Source organism: Podarcis filfolensis, assembly GCF_964270895.1.
Source record: "Podarcis filfolensis genome assembly, chromosome: 8".
In the NCBI taxonomy this organism is placed as follows: domain Eukaryota; kingdom Metazoa; phylum Chordata; class Lepidosauria; order Squamata; family Lacertidae; genus Podarcis; species Podarcis filfolensis.
In genome coordinates, this window is record NC_139611.1 from 32,594,135 (window position 1) to 32,614,944 (window position 20,810).

General features: G+C 40.8%; 1 protein-coding gene across 10 annotated transcripts in view; it reads left to right on the forward strand.

Annotated features, from left to right (window-relative positions):
- Positions 1-20,810, forward strand: part of PHKB (phosphorylase kinase regulatory subunit beta) — a 130,392-nt gene that overhangs the window by 70,296 nt on the left and 39,286 nt on the right. For all 10 annotated transcript variants that reach the window (XM_083626002.1, XM_083626003.1, XM_083625999.1 and 7 more), the window contains 6 exons: positions 2,539-2,736; positions 5,059-5,116; positions 7,493-7,570; positions 9,361-9,519; positions 10,796-10,890; positions 19,816-19,871. In XM_083626002.1, coding sequence (XP_083482128.1) covers positions 2,539-2,736; positions 5,059-5,116; positions 7,493-7,570; positions 9,361-9,519; positions 10,796-10,890; positions 19,816-19,871 — 644 coding nt within the window. The remainder of the gene's footprint in view (positions 1-2,538; positions 2,737-5,058; positions 5,117-7,492; positions 7,571-9,360; positions 9,520-10,795; positions 10,891-19,815; positions 19,872-20,810) is intronic.

Here is a 20,810-nt window from a genome sequence, read left to right on the forward strand (position 1 = left end):
GGGGATTGGTGGTGGGACAATGATGAGTGATCAGAGGGAGAAGAGGGAGCAGACGGAGAAGAGGAGGTATTGGAAACTGAAGAGGTAACAGGGTTTAGTGAGCAGGAGGAGTCTGTGGCAGAGAGCAGTCCAGAATCAGAGGCAGAAGTGGAGATGAGAGGAGGGGGGCCAAGAGATGAAGCAGGCCGATAAGGAAGCCAGGCTGTCTCCCCCTCCTGTGACAGGCAGCTCCCTTTGCCCCTGGTCACCCAGAACCAGCAGAGTCATGAAGAGGGTGGAGCAGAAACAGGCAAGGTGTTGGAATCTCAGTTTGCTTGGGAAGGAGAGCTGTGGGAAGGCAGGGACCTTCAGTCCTCACAACTTCCTCATTGGGTCAAGATCTACTGGGAAGAGTTGCTGTGCTCACTAGGTCTGAACTGTTTTGTTTCTTTGAAGAAAGAGTTAACGTCACTGACACCTTGTGAGTTATCACTGACCAGGTCCCGACACCCGCCAGTTGTCACACACCTGACTATTTTTCTTCTTAAGATTGAACTTCTAGCCCTTCTAACCACATAGATAAGTTTGGCAATGGGAAGGCATATAGGCGTGGTTAATTAAAAAAAATGCAGGCCAAAAGTATATGACGTTTAAAAAAAAATCATTTTAAAAATAAATCCAGACCTTTCCTTTTTCCAAGGACCGACTTAAGCCTTTTGCATTTCAGGGCAACAGTTCCAAATCAACATGCATACTTAATGTTGTTTGGCAGCTGCTGAGTTCATGAAAATTTATATTAATTACATGCACCTGAAACATGCAAATCAACTTCGGTTCTCCAGCTCATGGCCTATTTGCAGCATGAATTCCAGAGCTGAACATATTATCCACACTTATAAGTTGTCTGCATTGTCTCTAAATAGTGTAGGTGGAAGGCACAGCCCATGTTCCTTCCCTCTCTGGGCGTTAGACCTCTAAAAAATTATAGTCTGGGGGATCTTAAGGACAGAAATATATGTCACCTGCCTCTGGGGTTGGTAGTTTACATGTTGGCTTTTAGATTATTTTCTTGGGGAAGGCCCTGCTGTGAGGCCAAGTTAATATGACATAAGATGCCTTTAATCAAGAATGCTATTTTAGTGTTAGGTACTTTTCATTAGCATCACAGTGTGCTCTTGTTCATCGTCTTAAAATTAACAGTCATGACATGATGCCTTGTTCTTCATTCCTGGTTCTGGTAGCATTTCCACAAATTAAGCAACACATTAATCTTCACTGCTAGCGCTGCATTTGCCTCATGGAAGAATTAGAACTTAATTTTAGAAAATTAAAAGAAAATGGCACAGACAGCTATTTTGTTTATATTTTCTTTCACTCTTGAGCGCTGCAAATAAAATGTATTTCCCTCGGGACCGTTGATTTCAGCATTGCAATATTTAGTTCACATGCATCTGAATACATATGGATCACTAACACAATGAAACGTATTCTCTATACCGTTTCTCCTGGTTGTAAACTTTCAAGATTTCTTTCCATTATTTCTCATGGGATTTTGAATAACTGTCATTCAGTTACCGTAGCTTATATTTTCTGCAGCCCTGATGTTGAAACTATTTTACCTAATTTATTGGTTTTTCTCCAAACTCTTTTTGCAAAGGAAGCCTCCTTTGGGAGTTTGCTATTTGCTCAATATATATTAGCGTATTAAAAATGTGCTGATTTCTGAGACCTCTCTAGAGTTTCAGTACCAAATTGTTGCTGAGTATCTCAGAAGTAAACAAGGAACAGGGATAAGCATGGCTCTGAAGTAATTATAATATTTCTTTAAATGCTTGAATGCATATAGTTTTAGGGCTTGAGACGATCTGTGCAATTGTTATAGATGCAGCAGAAACAGTTGGCCCAATATGGTTTAAAAAGGATCCAATCCAGAGGGCACACAGCTCCAGAGGGTACACAGAACTCTTATACAAAGTGTTTTCAACTTCAGGGTCAAAGCAGCTCCATTCACACATTCTCACTTTCTTTGGCAAGCAGCTCCTGACACTGAAGTATTGAGAGGAAATATCCAATCATCGGAGCTTCATATGGAACACCCAAGGAACTTTGGACTGGAGTTATTGAATGTGGGGGACTTTTATGTGTAGCTATTAAGGTAGGGGTGGGAAACCTTTGGCCTACAGGCCAAACAGGTGATGCCAGGTGTAGAGCAGGTAAAATATATGGCTGGATTGGTTGCTCAGGCTCTACAAAAAGCAGGATTGAACTCTCTGCCACGCCAGTGTGCCAACTTTCATCTGTGCGTAGGACAACCTGCCAGACAATCACCTGATGTCATTATGACATCAGATGATTCACAGGTGGGTCACGACACCCCTCCGGTCAAAGTTGACTTGTGGGGGTGGGGGAGATAAAGATTTGGTCTGCCAGGCCAACAAAGTTCCCAACCTATGTATTAAAACATAGATAAGTAGTTCCCATTATCTAGATTCCAGTTTCATGTTTCATTTCGCTCTGTATCATCCGTAATTTAGAAAACATCCCTTTTTCTTCTGCCAGAACACTGATGCTGCCCTCCTGCCCTGTATTAGCTATCCTGCCTTTGCTGTGGATGATGAAGCTTTGTACAGCCAAACAATTGACAAGGTGGTTAGGAAGCTGAAAGGAAAATACGGATTCAAACGGTTTTTGAGAGATGGCTATAGGACTGCATTGGAGGACAAAAATCGACATTATTACAAACCAGCAGAAATTAAGGTAAAGGGTCTGTTCATGTGATACTGGAAAGGATTGGCTTATGTGTGCCCAAATGTTTGTTGTGCATTTGTGTATAGGATTTGTTCCTTCTTCATTGAAATGTGTTTTCTATGATTACCAGGCAAGGAAATTCCAGGTTTGCCCACTGTGAATAATTTTTAAACTATTAATTACCTTGACTCTGAATGTCAGATTCAGATTTCTAATTAGCTTCACTGTACTGACATGGTTGTGTATGCTTGAGTGCAGATTCTATTAATGCTTCCTATATAATCTATTGGTTTAACAAAAAATTCTAATGTTAGGTTACTTTTGATCAGATTTCCTTGTTGATTCCTCTTACATTCCCACCTGTCAAAACATTTATTTTTTATCATAATGCAGAGGTGGGGAACCTCAGGTCCTCTGGGCCTCTCTAATCCTCAGGACTCTTCCCAGGCCACCCCATCTCACCCTAGGTCACACCCCAGATCTTACCAGCCTTGCTTCACACACTCCTTTTCCCTGGAATGTGTCATCTTGCTGACCTTGATGCTGAAATGAGTGTGTTTGTAAAAACTCTGACTTTCCTACCCGGTATGTGGTCCACTATACAAGAGTCACATCCATTACTCCTGCTTTTGCCTGTAGTCACATCTACTTTTACCCATGGCCCTCCCCACCACTGGCATGTGGCTTCTGGAAGATTGGTCATGTGGCTCTCAGGCTGAAAAGGTTCCCCACCCCTGACTTAATGGAAAGAAGCTATTGCAACTACTGGTTTTGGTACTTGATGCCTAAGAGCAATGTTTACTGTACAGATTACCAAGCAACTTCACTATAATTGAAATTTGTTCCAGGTAATCCATTAGCAGTCTTGGTTGTGAGATTAGATTCTAAAGTTTGCAATGCACCTTCTGGTAGAGCCACAGCTCCATCTGTTTTGCATACAGAAGGTCCCAGGTTCAACCCCTGGCATTTCCAGTTAGGGCTGGGAGAGAACCTTGTCTGAAATCATGCAGAGTTGCTGCCAGTCAGTGCAGACAATGTACGGCTAGATGGAGTAATTGTCTGACTCATATCATGCGGCAGGCCTGGGAAAGAGGAGACCCTGGAAACTCATGTCCAGTCTCAGAAGACCAAAAGGGACTGGACAGCCCATTGGTTGGACTCATTATCCAGCAGCTTCATTTATATAGGAGAGGAAGTATACAGTTCTGTGACCCATTCTGAAGCTGCCTTATACCAGGCCAGATCATTGGTCCATGTAGCTCGATATTGTCTTCACTGACTGCCAGCAATCTTCAGTGTTTTAGGGTAGAGTCTTTCTCAACCCTGTGTTGAGATGCTAGGGATGGAATCCGGAACCTTATGCATGTAATATACATGCTATGTCACTGAACTCCCTAATTCTTGACCCATTAGCCATCCTTAATTGCTCAGGAGTGGTACATCTCCACTCTGTGTGCTGACATGCTCCACCCAAGAATGAATTGAGATGTGAGCCATCTTTCAAGACAGATTGTCCCTATGAGTAGGAATGGGGGTAGGGGGAGGAAGTAAGGCAAGGCAAGCCTGGCTTAACTGTTTTAATCTTGATTTTGCTCAGTGAAATCTGTGGAGAAAGACAGAGGTTCAGTTTCAAGTGTTCTTTTAATCCCTGCAAGAACTTCCAAAATGGAGAACAACTTCATTCTATAAAGGGGAGCAGGGAAGAGCCAGCAAATCATATGAACCATTAGCCTTGGCACTTCTTTGCAATCTATTTTTAGCGAAGGAGATGGTTGTGGTAGCTTTGGGTGTGCAGTACCCAGGAGTGCTGCATCAGCACTTTTCTCCCTGATTGATTTGTTTAGAGGTAAATGTGCTTACATTTCAAACTCAATGTACAGTTTGTTTCCCCCTAACAAACAGCTGAGTTATTTATCATTTTATTTAATTTCACAGCTGACTACAGGCTAGAGTGTATTAATAACCAAATTTCTATGTGCTTCAGAGTATTAATGTTTGCCATTAAAGGCTGTCTGAATAGAATCCTTGCTTTTCCTTCAAATGCTTTTGTTTTTGCCTTTTTCAATTCAAATGAAAATTTCCTTGCTGAGAATAAAAAGCCTGTGATGCATTTTGTGCATAAAATTAGGCTACAACACTTTTTGAAAGTCCCGTGAATATTTTTGCAGCAAGCTGAAATTTTCCCCCTCCTTTTTTTAAAAACGTTGTTGCATCTAAATGAATAATTTGTTTTCATGTTTATCTTTGGTTTCTTTGATGTAGTGGGAAATTTGAATAGATTTTCAGAAGCAACACAAATGCATCTTAAATTCTCCCCTTTTCTAATTTCAGCTCTTTGATGGGATTGAGTGTGAATTTCCTCTCTTTTTTATTTTCATGATGATTGATGGTAAGTATGACTTTACTTTCTTATTCTGTCAGAGATGAGTCTTGGAATTCAATAATAAAATGTTTTTAGCAATCCAAGAGGGAAGGCTATAATCTACTTATGCCAAGGTTTTCAGGGACAATGTTGCTGCCAAAGTATAACTAATGGAATGATTTCAGCTCTTGTAGAATAAACTTATTTTCTGTTATGAATTTTATATCTGAGTGTGCAATGCTCCATTGTGCACATCAGGTTTTACTTCTGAGAAGAGTGCTTGGGTTTGTTTATGGCCAGGAAAATTTCAAAAGTTCTGTTCTGTCCCTTCACCGCAAGTCTCCTCACCGCAAATACTTTAAGCTGAGTTTCTTTTGTTTCTGTCATCAGCAACATCATGTCCTGTTTACTGCCTGAGGCCAAATGGGAATATGTTCCCCAACTCCTGCCCCTCCCAGGTCTCCCTTACCTGGGTTGCGCAGTGGCGCCTGCAAAGCAGTGGCAGCAGCAGGTTCCAGTGAGATCTCACGAGATCTTGTGGAGCTTTCACGAGATCTCGTGAGGTGGAAATGGCAGAATCCACTTCAAACTGCAGAAGTGGATCAGATATCCATTGAAACAAATGAAGAAAGCTGTACACTCATGAGATCCCCTTATGCTCTAGGCATGTCTCTAAATCATTGTAATCCTCCAGATATTGCTGGACTACAGCTCCCCTCATTCCTGATTGTTGGTCATGCTGGCTGGGGGGGGGCACACGTTAGCCACCCCTCCTCTCAGTACCATCAGTGTCCTTGTAACTTGCTTCAAAAGTACTAATTTATTGAGTACCCCTAAATGAATTGATTTGCCATGCAAATGTCCATTTTGTCCAGCATTCTGGTTCTAGGAGTGGCCAGCTTGATAGGTTCAGGACAACCACAAGCAGGGCATGAAAGCATTCACCTTCCCTGGGTATTTATCCCCAGCAGCTGATATTCAGCTGACACATGGCCTCTGAATGTGAAGCCTCCGTTTTGCTTCCATACCTGGTAGCTGTTAATGGACTGCCCAATTTCTTATCCATTTTTAAAAGCCACCTAAGCTAATTGTAGTCATCATATTTCCCACAAGTCAATTACGCATTGTTTGAAATAGTTTCTCTTGTCAGACTGACAAAATACTTTCTTACAAGCCATCAATTTCATTGGGAGACTCTAAAAGCATTAGTTGTTATCTGAAAGAATGAAACATTTTTTAGCCATCCGGTCATTCCATACCATTCCCATTGCACACCATTCATAATTTTATAAAACTCTTTATCGTGTCCCATTTTGTGAGATTAAACAATTAAATTAAAACGAGAGAATGAGGAGAGAATGCTGGCATGCAGGTTCCTTAGATAGTTTGATTTCATCTTAGCCGTGAGCTTGTGGGGTTTTCTTTGTATTTATCATGCGTAAGTCTCTCCTGGGGCTCTTTGCCCTCAATCTGCGAAGTTAAGAGATGAGCAAATTATCATAATTCTCCATTTGGAGTTTCTGCAGCAAAAGAGCATGGATTCCATTTTCTCCTGTAAGTTGATGGACATTAGAGTTTCCAGATCAGGATGTAACTTAGTGAAACAGCACATGCTTTGCATGCTGTATAGTTTCTAGGAAAGGGGGAAATGGAACAGCCAAGAAGTGTGAATTACAGACAAATGTCACCAACTGAAAATCCACACTGATCACGGCTCAACACTGTGATCCTAAGAGCATGTAGGAAGTCAATTTGCCACTGCATTACCTTTACCTGAGAGGGGAATTTATTTTCAGCCAAGAGACACTAAAGTAGTGGGGATGAATGCAACACATGAAAAAGTGACTTTGTGGACTTTTGTGGTAGCTGGATTGAGAAGAGCATGCAAAGGGAACAGATTTTGTAATTCACTGGGATTGTTCAAGCACTGAAGAGTTTGAAATTCATAATCTCCCATTCCTTCCTCCTCTCATGTGTTGACATTTGCTTGCAGCAGTTCACACTTTGCCGATTTGCCTGCACTATGTTTTGCTCTTGACTGGATTGCCAGAATTTGATCCTAACTTGCAAGCAAGCACAAAACATAGTCAGTAGTCGCATGGAAGCCCTAAACCATGGTTTAACATCTAATAGTGTTTGAACTAGACCACAGCTTGCTGGGTTGGATAAAATGGCAAACTATGTTTTGCAGGGTGGAAATCACTAATTGAGCAAGGCAGGAGGCCCCACATGAGCCCAAGGCTCCCTGATACTAGTTCCCATTTGAATGACCCCATTATTGCTCACAAGAGCACTTCAAAAATGGCCTTCCCGTCCAACCATCATGGCGCAAAATATCTGAAGTGATGCTGACACTTATCATAAGCACTATCTTTCCTTAATTGTTCCTGGAATTGCTTTTAGGAGTCTTCAAGGGTAACACTGAGCAAGTCAAAGAATATCAAGAGCTTCTGGATCCATTGCTACAGCAATCAGCAGAAGGTACGGTGCAGCAGTGACACTGGAGAAATCTGAACTTTTGCAAATGCAAATGATGGGGGTGGCCCTACAGCGTGGAACTGTAGCAAGTGCAGATCAAATCCCAGAGAATAAGCCTATGTTCTTACAAAAGCAGAGCTCCAGGCCAACTGTGAACATAAAACGTGATTCATTTCTCTAGTAAAATATGGCTCATCATAAAATGGAGTTCATTAACTGGTGAAAGAAACGCTGATAGGTTAAATGTTAGGTTTGTGCTAGAATCATTTCCCGCCCCCACTCCTGCTGTTATTTACTCAGTTGCATGAGAGACCTTATAGCTAGTAATTAGAAAAGCCTAAGCATGTTATCCATTTTTTAAAAAATATTATTTTAAGCATGGAAAAGCTTTCCATAATATATGTGTTTTAATTCCTGCTGTCAATAGAGGTGGTTAGCCATGAATATGATACACTGGTTGCAGTTTGGTACATCAGAGGATGGAGAGACCACACATTAAACTAGGCATGGCAATAGTTGCTCGCTTCCCTTTCTCTATGTAGTTGTTTCTCGCTCCCTTTTTTGGCACTTCCTACCTTCTAACCCTTTCCAACCTGAAAACGTGAAAAGGTAGTTTCAGTTCCTTGATACAGTAAATAAAATCCAGAGGAGGCATATGGGATACCCATTCAGTATTCTTTGCAGCTCAGAAAAGGGCAGTGATTGCTTTCTCCAGACTTTGGATTGCACCGTATGCTTATCTCAGCTGCCTCCTGCAACTTAAACAATTTGGGAAGAATGCCTGAGATGTTGCTCCTTCCCATTTCTTATTACATAAATTATGGAAGATCTATCACTTACTGAACAAAAATTTTGCTTATAATCTCATACATAGCACCCCTACTGACATAGCATTTAACTTCCATTGCAGTTTTTTTTTTGTGTGTGTGTGTGGTAGTATTTGATTTCATTAAATACACACACATGCCCTCACTCACCCTGTACAGTATAATCAATATTCTGATTAATAACTGTTGAAGTGCAGTTAATGAGGGCAAAACCTTTTTTGGGGGGGGGGACTCCCTATTTTAAAGAAGTTTCAGTTTAAGATCATGTTCATCTGTTAAAGACTCCAAACAGTATTTTTGATTGGGATTACTTTGTGCTGTATTCACATGCTCAATTTACACAGAAGTTCTAGGGTGAAACTAGATGTGAGGTGGTCATACACTTACCTTGCTGCATCTGTAAAATAGATGTGTTTGCAATTCCCCCCTACTAAGGTGTATAGCCTTATTGTAGAGGACAGTGGCTTAAATGCAAGAATCCACAGCTAGTTCATGTATTTTCTCTTTCACTGATAAATACATCAGAAGTGACTGAAAACATTTTTGCTTATCATCAGCCTTCTACTTTTTTCAATCCAAGACTTAGGTTCATTTTTATTCTTGCCTGAAGCTTTTGTACTCCTTTACCAATAGCAGTTGTACATATTTTCTCTTCTGTTGCACAAGAGCAACAATAGTACCTCTAAAGAAATGCAGGGGATTTTTCCCCTCCCATCTGTAAAACATTACTATTTTTTCGGAACCAGTTTATAGGCACTGCATCTGTTCAGTCAAGAAGAGAGACATAAATAAACCTGTGCTCAGGATAGCAGTTAAGTGTTCTTAGCTGACTGGCATCGAATTATAACTAGGAACGACAATCAGCAAGTTTTTACTTCATTTACGTTGTGCATGGGGGATACGTTTCTTCACTTTGTAATAATGTAATTTTACATGTCTTTAAGTACATATTTTAAAACTTCGCAGGCTTTCCTGTTGTACCTAAATATTATTATGTGCCAGCTGACTTTGTTGAACTGGAAAAGAAAAATCCTGGCAGCCAGAAACGATTTCCCAGCAACCATGGGCGAGATGGAAAATTCTTTCTCTGGGGACAGTCGCTTTATATCATTGCAAAACTTCTTGGTAAGTAGACACCTGCAAAAGTAGAAGAATTTGAGTTTTTTCAGATTTGATATGTGCCCCTGCCTGCCTCCAAAGTTGCATTTGTGTGACTATGAGAACTTTCAGACTGTGTTTGTCACCTGATGGTCAGTTCAGATTTAACCAGTGGCGTAGCGTGGGGGGTGCAGGGGGGGCCGGCCGCACCGGGCGCAACATCTGGGGGGGCGCACTCGCAGCTCTCTGCCCCTACCTGGCTCACTCACTCTCTCTCACTGCAGTGCTGCTGTGCGAATCCGATCCGAGCCGCCGGGTCGCCGCCCACTGTGGAGGGGGTGGGTGCCAGGCGTGCAGTGCGGAGAGAGAGCGAGGGACTATCTGGGGGAGGGACAGTGTGGCGGCCGCCCAGCGCAGCGCTGAGCGCGGAGAGAACCACACCAGACCAGCCCAGGCAGCAGCAAGAAGAAGCTGGCAGCGGCGGCAGGTTAGGGGTTAGGGGGCGCAAATTACTTGCCTTGCCCCGGGTTAGGGGGCGCAAATTACTTGCCTTGCCCCGGGTGCTGACAAACCACGCTACGCCACTGGATTTAACACATTAGCCCAATTGAGATAGAATATTCTTGAGCCAACGGTTAATCAGTTTAATGGGCAGAGAATGAACCATTCACCCACCTGGTTTCTCCTTGCCTCACCCCTCATATCCCTAGCTTCAACACTGGTGGTGTGACTTGTTTCCTCTCACAGCCAAATACAAAAGTATGGTTTAAGCAAGGCTTCCTAACCAGGACATGAAGCCAGAGTAAACAGGGGTTAAACTACAGTTTCCTGGTGTAAATGTAACAGGAAACTGTGGTTTGAACAAGCTTCACCTTCAGTGCTGAAGATAGAATGGTGGGAGGAGTATGTGAGCACATGTTTTGTTCATGGTTTATTGGCCTGAGATCATTATCTCTGAACTAGGTCTTTGTACACATTCAAAAATATTTCTATCAGAATGGATAGCCTGTGCAGCTTTCGTGTAGATAGCCCTATGAGCCGAAACTGGATTCATGATCACTGTAATTCACAAAACCTGCTACAATCACCATGTATGGATAACCCATTCTGGAAAAATATGTTCAGATGCATTGAACCATTGAAATACCAGCTTCTACATTTCATTGCTTTTCTGGGGATTTATTCAAATGCCAAACTTTAAATCCATTGCTTTTTTATTCTTGCATGCTCCAGAGTAATAATGATGACAAATGCTTTGGGCTATAAAGAGACAAATGATGAATTGTTGGTGGTTTGCTTTCAGTTGACGGTTTAGTAAGTGTTAAAGATATCGACCCAGTGAAGCGTTACATACCTCCCCAAGATCAACGGAACGTTAGCATGAGATATTCAAATCAGGTATGAGTGTGTTTAATAAGCTGATTTTTTAAAAAATACAGTTGAGAGGCATGCCATTTATTAATATGTTGCAGCAGTAGTAATATTGCATTAGTCCCTGCTGGGGTTTGTTCTGTACGAAACAAATACTAAGAGTTCAGATGGCGTAAGTGAACTCTATGCATCCTCAGAGAAAGTGCTGGGTAGACATTTATTTTGAGTAGCTTGTTAAAGTTTCTGGCTGCCCGAAACTTTATTTTATTTTTAATAGGATGGTATACCAGCCTGAACAGAGCAAGCTATAACTTCAGATAGTAAATGGCAAGGTGAGGTGGTGTTATGGCCACTTTTAACTTCATGGACCTGTTTGTTGCAGTGTGTTTCTCCTCTGCTGGCTGGGGGGAAAAAATAACCACATGGTTTACTTTTTCAGCGGAGTATTTGCTCTTTCTCACTTTGGGGCAGTTGAGGTTGTAGCATCAGCCAGGTCTTCAGAAAAGCTTTCTTGAAGAAGTGACTCTCTCCTTCCCCCCAACATAGTGGTGCTCTAGGGGTCAGATCAGTCAACTAAGTACATGCCAGCCCCTCCACCTGCTCAGTGTATCTGCCCCTCCCCATATGCGTGTAATGGGAGGGACCCTGTGAATAGGCCTATGATGTGAACCATGTGGCTATAGGTTGATTTTATTATTTTATTTATTTATTTATAATATTTTATACCTCTTAATGTGCATAGACCCTATGCCAGTAGAACCGAAATATAAATACTTGTCACAAAATAAAGCAAAGAAACAATGACTACATACTATTAAAAACAGAACAGTGCAGCAAAACATTATAATCTAGGGAAAGCCTGCTTATTCCCTTCCGTAAGTAGATATGGATGTTGAAGGTGGACCAGGCACACCAGGTGGGCAGGGAGAGCAAATCCCCCCTCCACCTACCCAGAGATAGTTCACTGTGGATCCATCAGTTCTGTTCCATCTGGATCACAGCTCACATTGTAATAGTTCTAGGTATACTGCAGTACAGAAAATAAAGTCAAGTCTGATTTTTGTTTTTTTCCTCATGACACAAATGTCAGACATCTTTCACTGATACCCCTAACTCTCATTTCATTTCATTATTTTTATTTATTTATTGAAATACTTTATCTGAATGTTTGCTAATGTATGCATAGTCATAGTGTACAGATGAAAGTTACAGATGCTCCTGTCTGTGTTTGGTTTGAAGTGTTAAAAGAACCGGCCAAAAATGGAATCTGAAACTGGAACACAAAACGTTTCACCTAATAAAGATGTCTTCAGAACCTAAACACCACTTCACTTCTTAAAAGTGCTTTCTTCCTTTACAAAATGTATCAAATTAAACCATCTCATTTTGTTCAAAAGCAAATTAAAAAATCCATTTAGTCATCTCAATGTATATAACTTTAGATAGGCTTGTGGAAGCAAAATCAATCAGCCCAAATTTAACACTTTTTAAAAAAGCAATCCCATTCATTAATGGGGTTCATTGAAGTTATTCTCATTAGTAATAAAACAATTTAATCAGACTCAAGGTTTGTTGTAACACAGATTGCCATTACAAAAGTCTTTTTCTAGTAATTGGCACCATTTTATATAAGCAGTTATCTTGGATCCAAATCTATCAAAAGCAGCTTTTTCTGGCACCAAAAGCTGGAATTTAAGCATGAAGTACTCTATGCAGGAAAATGCTGGTCTGGAAGGCTTAAGCTTCCATGATGCTGCACTAAAGCATCAAAACAGAAAATTCCCCAGTAAACTGAGCATCAGAGTGATCAAACACTCTGGCATTAAACACCCTGCTAAAATAACGGGTAGGATCCTTGCCAAATCATACTTCATAAAGTCCAGCAGGGGTTCTGGTGGAAGGGAGAAGGAGGCATTTTGTGGCAGTTCTGCCTTGCCTCATGCCACCTCCTATCCTATTCAATGGGGTCCCTCATCAAATGCCAAAGCAAGGGTTAATGTTGTGTGCCTTGAGCTCACACGCTCCCTCCTGCAATTAATCAATTACTTCTGGATTGCAGTGAACCATACTTTCCCATTATATCAGAACTGACAAAAATAAAGGGCACTTGCCCTCTAAACCAGGATTGTAAACCAACTTCAGACCATGTTTTGCTTTCCCTGTGGCTATGAAAATAAAAACAAATCATACAACATAAGCATATGCAGGCCATATATATATAATTGATATGGGGCAAAATCTGACTTTTCTTGGTGCAAAATGTGGGTTACCTTGGAGCAAAAATTGGTAATTCTGACCCTACAGCACATGGACTTGCCTTTAAGCCCATACAGGCTTGATTGAGGTTGGGTTGTGGCTGTTCCCTTTGTGCATCTGTTCTTTTGGGAGTGCATCATGGCATTATATCACCATAAAAACAAAGAAGGCACATGCTGATTTGTTTCTTCCAGCCAGCACCATAAAATATCTTTATTCAAGCATTTCCCCTTCAGTCATAAAGCAGACAGAATCGCAAATCCAATAAATAAGTCATAAAAGGTTCCTTCCTTCCCTCCACAATGGATTCATCAGGCATTTATTAAAAGTTCATTTGCATTTAACCTTGCTTTACAACCTGTGTGTTTGAGCTGCAGTCTTCCATTGCTATATCTGATGCTGCCAAATATTCCTTAGATTAGTGATGGTGGTGAAGGTGGAAGATTGTTCTGCATATTTAGGATTTGTCAAATCCCTCCGCGGGCTGGTTTAGTTATTTAAACCTGGGGTGTGGAGCCTGTCGCCCTCCATATGTTGCAGTCCTGCCTCTGAATTAAACCCACAATTGCCCCACTTCTTCATACCATTAGAGGCAGCTTATAAATATGACTGAAATCATAATTTTAAAAATTGTAAAAACAAAATTGCTAAGTTGAAACTGACCACACCATTTTTCTAGCCATGTTAATATGACATTCACAGGCATGTTCATTAGCCTGTGTCACCATGTGGTTTGGGGTTCATGCAGTAAACATGCCACCACTTCTGCTTTGTGGGGAAGGAGTGTTACATGTTCCTGAACAATGTGATGATGTAGCAGGTGTGTGTGCATCATTGGGTATTATAGTGTATTACACCCAGGGACAGAGGCTGGGGAATGGATTTAGTATTGAAAGTATCTAAGTTCTTTGATCAAACTTAGGGATTGTTGCTGATCACCCAGACAGTTGCACTTTCACCTTTACTCTACCACCTTTAGAAAAGGTATGGATCCTGTATACATGATCAGATCCTGAGAGAGATCTGAATGATTTTCATAGCTTTTAGCCCTTTTTGATTCAACTCAGCTCCGTTGATTAAGGTCACACACCAATCACACACACACACCAGGATTTTCTGAGAATTGTAGCTCAGAGTGTGTATTTTAGGAATCTTCAACAAAATTATTGGCACCTCACCAAACTACAAATCCCATGTTTTCTTGGGGGACAGCTAGCTAAGGTGGTATAAAATTTGTCCGCGTTAGCAAATGTAGATGGAGCTTGAAACCACAGGCAGTGCACACTGCCTGGTTCCATCCTCAGCAGGTCTCTTGCAGTTATAAGATAACAATAAAGCTTTATTTTCAAGCCTGTATTAACACTTGTAATGCTGCTTAGATCATATTCTAATGTGGGCACAGTGGCTTATTTTAACTCATGTTATAAAAACTTTGTCTCCGTACTCCTTTTAAAGAATTCTTAATGTACTGAAAAAGATTCAGTTCTAATGAAAGTACCAGGATTTACAAACAAAGCCTAACGAGCACAAATTATGCTTATATGGGGAACGAAAAACTCCCCATATTTCAGATACACACAAACACACAAATTCCCTTGAATGTTGTATAAAATTAGATGTGCCATGTTTAAGGATTGTGAAACTGTGATTGTAGATCTTTCTCCTTAAGACTCCTTGTGGGTTATGTGTCCACATTATCCTGTACAGGAAATAAGGCCTTGCTGAGTGATTTATAATGGATTGCCTTTAAATGCAGCATTATCTCTCTGGAGTGCATTAGCAGTTATTACAGCTAAAGCTAAGCCATCAAAGCCTATAGAGGCCTCTAGAATTCAGTGCAGCAAAGTGACAGGTTTTGAATGTGCTAGAACACCGACCAAGCACCGTTTGAAAACCACCCCAGCATAGAGCTGTGTCAACTCAGCATTCATTCTGTATGTCTATTGAAATTATAGAGTTTCACAGTGCTTTAAAGACATTTTTCTCTGATACATCTGGGCTTGTGACATCATGTAAAGACACCATAATGTCATTTTAAGAATTTTTTAAAAGAAATTAGAATGAAAATAGCACAAGGCGGAGGTGCAGTGACTGGGCTATACCTGTACTAGTCTATTGAATGGCATCTGGTCAATATTCAGTGGGAGATGTTAAGGGGGTTGTTAATGGTTGGCTTGGCACTGTCAGGTGACTTGCAACACTCTGGGTTTAGAGAACTTGTGATCCTTCAGATATTGTTGGACTAAAAATCCCCAACACCCCTTACTATTGGCTGCGCTGGTTGGGGCTAATGGGAATTGGAGTGTAACAACATCTGGAGGGCCACAGGTTCTCCATCCAGCACTATAGGAAATTGCTGTTAATCTCAGGTGGCTATTGACTGACAGAGCAAAGAAGGCATTTGTGCTGTGGCTTCTGATTTAGGGCTGCCGTACACACACAAACACACACACACACACACACAGAGAGAGAGAGAGACAGAGAGAGAGAGATCTGTATTTGCTGAGATCCGTCTTTCGGAAATTCCATCGGAGTTGTGGGTGGCATAAGTGTGTTTGCCTTCCTCTGTAGCAATTCCAAGGGAGGTATTTTTTGATGATAAGTTATATTTCTTCTGAAAGTTTTGCTTGATTGTCAGCATTTGCTGGTTCAACATCCTGCAGTAGGCAGAGGCCCTGGCCTTGAAAAACGTAAGAGTAAGCTGTGCTCTTCTAAGTAGAGACATCTTGGGGCACTTTACACCTGAAACGGTCCTGCGACTGGAGAAGTTTCTGTAAGTCGTGCCCCCTAGAGAGTGGCTAAGAGCAGGGAGGCCTGATTAGGATTCGTCTCTGTCTGACTTGATTCTCCTGTTTTGGAGTAGATTAGATTCCATTTTTCTGGATGAACCTAGTTTCATTCTGGGTCCACATAACTTCAAGTGGCTTTCCAGAAATGTCCCTCAACCAACCTTCCTTCCTTCCTTCCTTCCTTCCTTCCTTCCTTCCTTCCTTCCTTCCTGTGGACACAACTATGTATGCCTAACCCAGTTTTTTAAAAAAGTAATGAATAAATCATGATGAATAAATATGCCTTTTTCAGATGTCTAATCTCTCACCATCTTTATCTTTCAAAGAGTTGCTTTTGCTTTTGGGGTAATAATAAGAAGCAGCATTCCAGTTTTAAGCACCAAACAGAGTTGTTTGCAGAGTCCTCCCCACTTCCCAGACTGACTTTTCTCACAGCCAGGCACTCTAAAATAAAAATGACTGAAGCATCAAGTCACCTAGAAAAAAGATTGCAGCTCCTTGTTGATAAAGCACTTCATCAAGTGCAGCTATCCATGAAATCCTGCTCACTAGCAAAAAGATTTAAATGAGAAATAAAAGCAGCAGCCATTTATTATCAGGCAAAACCGCAACCAGATTTTTATTCTCGACAGTATTTGTCCATTAAACTTGTGTACCAAAATTCTTTTGCTTATATATATATATGTATATATTTCTTTGGGAAATAAAATGCAAAATATCAGACCAGAGCAGCTGCTTTTCTTGATTGCAAATAAGAATCTTCCTACTTCTCGCTATTTGTGAAAAACCTCCTCTCTCCCCTGCAACCCTGATTGTTATCTGAAGTACAAAATTCTTATCAAGGCCACCTTCCCAAATGACTATATTTATCCAAACAGGAGAAAAAATGCCATCAAAAACATGGGCACACATTTAATTACAATTCCAGTTTTTGTGTCCCTACATTTCTCCATCTTTCTGAAAGCGGCACACACTTTGTCCCGTCCCTCCCCCACCCCCCCGGAATCTGGTGTAGTGAATAGCAACATCCAGAATCCCACTGTAAAGTCTGTTGTTGAGTGGTCATTAAAAAAATAGAATAAAAGGCTTGCAACCATGGTATCATGCCAGGCAGATCAAAACTGAATCTCCTTAATAACAGCTGGAAATGGCCCACTGCAGTCCACCAGTATCCGTGATTTTCCTGACTGCACTGTATGCTGTTTTGTCTGACACAGAGCTGCCTGACTGGAATTTAATCACCCCCAGTGTTCAGGTAGATGGGACTTCAGTATTCTGCTCTTGTATTCTCCCATCTCACAGACTGCAGCTGTTCCCTCGGAGTAGCTGAAAGTAGTTACACACCTAAATCCAGGGCCTTTATGAGCAAGGTTGTCAATTCATTTCTAGGCAAGAGGATCCCACGCCTTTAACAGCTACGTGACAGGGTGATGCTCAGCTTCCTTGCAAGAGTCGTGGGCTAATGCAGAAACATGCAGAAAAAAACTAGCTTGCATATTCCTCCACAGTTACATTAGGATCCATTAGAAGGGCAAACCTCACATGGAATTGGCAACATCTGCTATAGCAAGCTATCCCCAGGGAAACTGATTTTCTTAAAGCAGGGAGCTCTGGCTAACTGAACTTGCAGCAATGCACCCTGCATTTATTGAAAGAGAACAGCAGTGTTTGCATCCCACCGCATTACAAAATGTACACCTCAATTCACATCAGGCACTTCTGATCATGAAATGGATTGCAGCCATTTTTTCCAACGGTGTATGGCAACTATGATATTCACCTAAAACAAACCGCAATCTGTGGTAAGCAGGTGTAGTACAAGTGAAATGCATTGTGTATAGTTTTATTTATGTATTTATTTTGATTTAGAAAAATATATATACTACTTAAAAAAAACCCACCCATCTAAGTAGTGTCATCACAATAAGTTATAGCTAGCCAATGTAAAACCCTTCATGCTAAAAAAGAGGAAATTATTTTCTTTTCTCTTAAGCTTTTTTTTATTGCCATCCAATTATTGATTTTTAATTTATACGGACAATTTATATGCCACTTATATTTAAACAGATCTCTAAGCAGTGTTACAACATAGCGGAAGACATGTCAAAGAAAAAAAATACAAAAATACAGATAATTTCTGTAAGACACAGCTAAACTAAAGGACCCACATTCGCATCAAAAGAAGTATTATTCATAAAACCCAGCTACAAAAATTCAAAGAGAGTTTACATTGTAAAGCACAGTCAATGGTTAAACAAAGTACCCTCTGTGAGGGGAGAGAGACTTTGTGCTGGCTTTTTCCGCCTACCTTGCCCCACCTTCATAAGAACTTCTTCCAGAGGAAGAACTGTGAGGGGTGAGAGACATTGTCTGTCATCATGGGATGACCTGTGCTGCCCCAACTCCAGCCCAAGAAACCTTCAGAAGGGCATTACTGCCATGGGCATTATGTCTATGTGTATATTAAGGAGCTGAATGGAGTGAAATATTATGAGTCATGGGGGTGGAGAGAGAGTGCATGTGAATTCAACAGTTTGTTTTCTGTTTTGCTTATTTCTGGTTGCTATTTTGTTAATGTTGTTAATATTTCATAGATTATGAATGATGCAATACTTTATGAATGCTATAATATATTATTTTCATAGTAATTGTGCTGTTTTGCCTTTTTAGTTATTTTGTTAATAGCATTTTACTGTTATTGTTTTACTGATGATTTATAATTGTTTTGCTGTTGATTTGTTAATTCATCTATATGATTTATGCTGTATTTGTGATGCTCTGTTATGCTCTATAATGTTATTTTTTGTTTTGTTTTTGTAAGTCACTTTGCAATTCATTTAAGAATAAGAATAAGAATTTTATTATTTATATACCGCCCAGGCGCTCTGGGCAGCTTCCAGCAGAATATAAAAATATAATAAAACGTCAAATGTTAAAAACTTCCCGATACAGGGCTGCCTTCTAACATTGTGTAGTTCTTTATCTCCTTGACATCTGATGGGAGGGCATTACACAGGAATGAAAAGTGGCATGGAAATATAATAAATCAAATAAAACCAAGCCTCTATAAACATCTGGAAATAAAATATTACAAGTGAGAATAAACTAAAAGGATCAGTTTCTGGACAGCTTGCGGGGCACAGGTTGGGGACCCCTGTAATAAGGTTTCTTTAACTTATGTTATTTAAGAATATGGGGAGGGAAACTTAAATAATTAGTGATATAACCTATTTGCACACATGCCTCACCTCAGAAATTGGCATATGCTCGGATGTAGAAATGGACACTCAACCATACTTGTGCATTCCTTTGTAGAGATCTGATCTGCGGACTCCAAGGAATGCACGGGGAGGTCATCACGCTCCCATCTTAGATAGAGGAGCTCTCTATATACTGTCAATGTACATTTTTTGCTATGAGGAGTGTGTGCAGCAGATGAAAGCAGCATTGGTGCTGGAAAATCATCAATAGACTTGCAGTTCTTGGCAAAATACATGAAGGTTTTGTTTTGTTTTGTTAATGATGCAAAGTATGCCTAATAAATCAAATGCTGTTGATTTTCTTCCCTCCCTTCACTTTTGATGCAAAAATAGTAAAAAATAAATAAAGGAAGGAACCTGTCCTTAACATCCCACTATTGCATCACTCAAAAGTGCATTGACAATTCAGCTCCTCAGGTGGCATTGAGATTTATGTGTGCTACCTCCCGGGTGCTCCATTTCCCTGTCTGCACCGTCAAATTGATTAGTGGGCAATAAAGAACGAGGGAAAGCAGCAATGCGGCCAGACGATGTCAATCATATTAATGAATGGTTATTGTTCATGTTGTCCTTGTATCTCATTGTGGCTCACAATCAGCCAGCACATTCCACCAATAAAAATGTTGGTTTTACTCTTGCGTTTTAAGGGTCCTCTCGAAAATGACCTGGTGGTCCAAGTCGCGTTGATTGCTGAAAGCCAACGGTAAGCCATTCAGATAAGTGATCTGAGCCTCAGTGCTTGGATTTGAATGCATTATTTGGAGACTTGCGTGACTGAACCGGAAACTTTGTGATTTGAGACTTAGAACTGTTTTGATGGATTACATGAGATTGTGAATGCTCAAGCCTCAGAGCTGTTTTCAGGCAAAACAGTGTGCAGTATTCTTATAAGAACAATCTGCAGACTATTGGGCAGTATGAATCCCCTGGACTGACCAGACTTGATATACATATTAGGAACATGGTTTGGTGCCTTTTCTTGGTCAAAAGAGCAGCAATTTCTGTGTGCTGAATTTCAGGATCCAGCTCAAATCTCCTGTTCTAATGCTGAGTCCCCAACGTGCCCTGAGATGCCCAACTCTCTAATGGTCCCTGTCTCACCTGTTTGCTAATTTAAAAAATATTTTTTTTGCTTTCTGGTGGTGTGATGCAGGGGTGCCTAATATTTTTTCAGGGGAGGAGCTGTTTGCCTCTGTTTCACTTGTTCTGATTGGATGCAGTTGTTTTGCTTGTAGGGGGTTAGTGCTGAGGATTCCCAGTTTTTCTTCTGTGAAATGGGTAGTTTGTGATACCCACAACTGTTTATTAGATTTCCAAATGTGTCCTTGGGCTCATTTTTTTTTTTTGTAGACACCCCTCCCCAACTCCAGTTTAAGTTCCCCAGCTCCAGGAAATGATGGATTTTGGTAGCAACTATCCCATGTGGTCCCAGCTTGGCTCTGGTTGCCTACGATAGTTTAATTCTTTAAGGAGACATTTTGATAAATAGGTATTGCCAAACACACATTTGCTGGCTTGCTGGCTTTAGCACATGTTCTGACACACTAAGACATCCTATTTCTAACAGTCTCATCACAGTCTTGCAGCCTCTGTGGGGTGGATTGCATTCTAGGTGTGAAATCCAGTATTTCTTTCAAAGCCA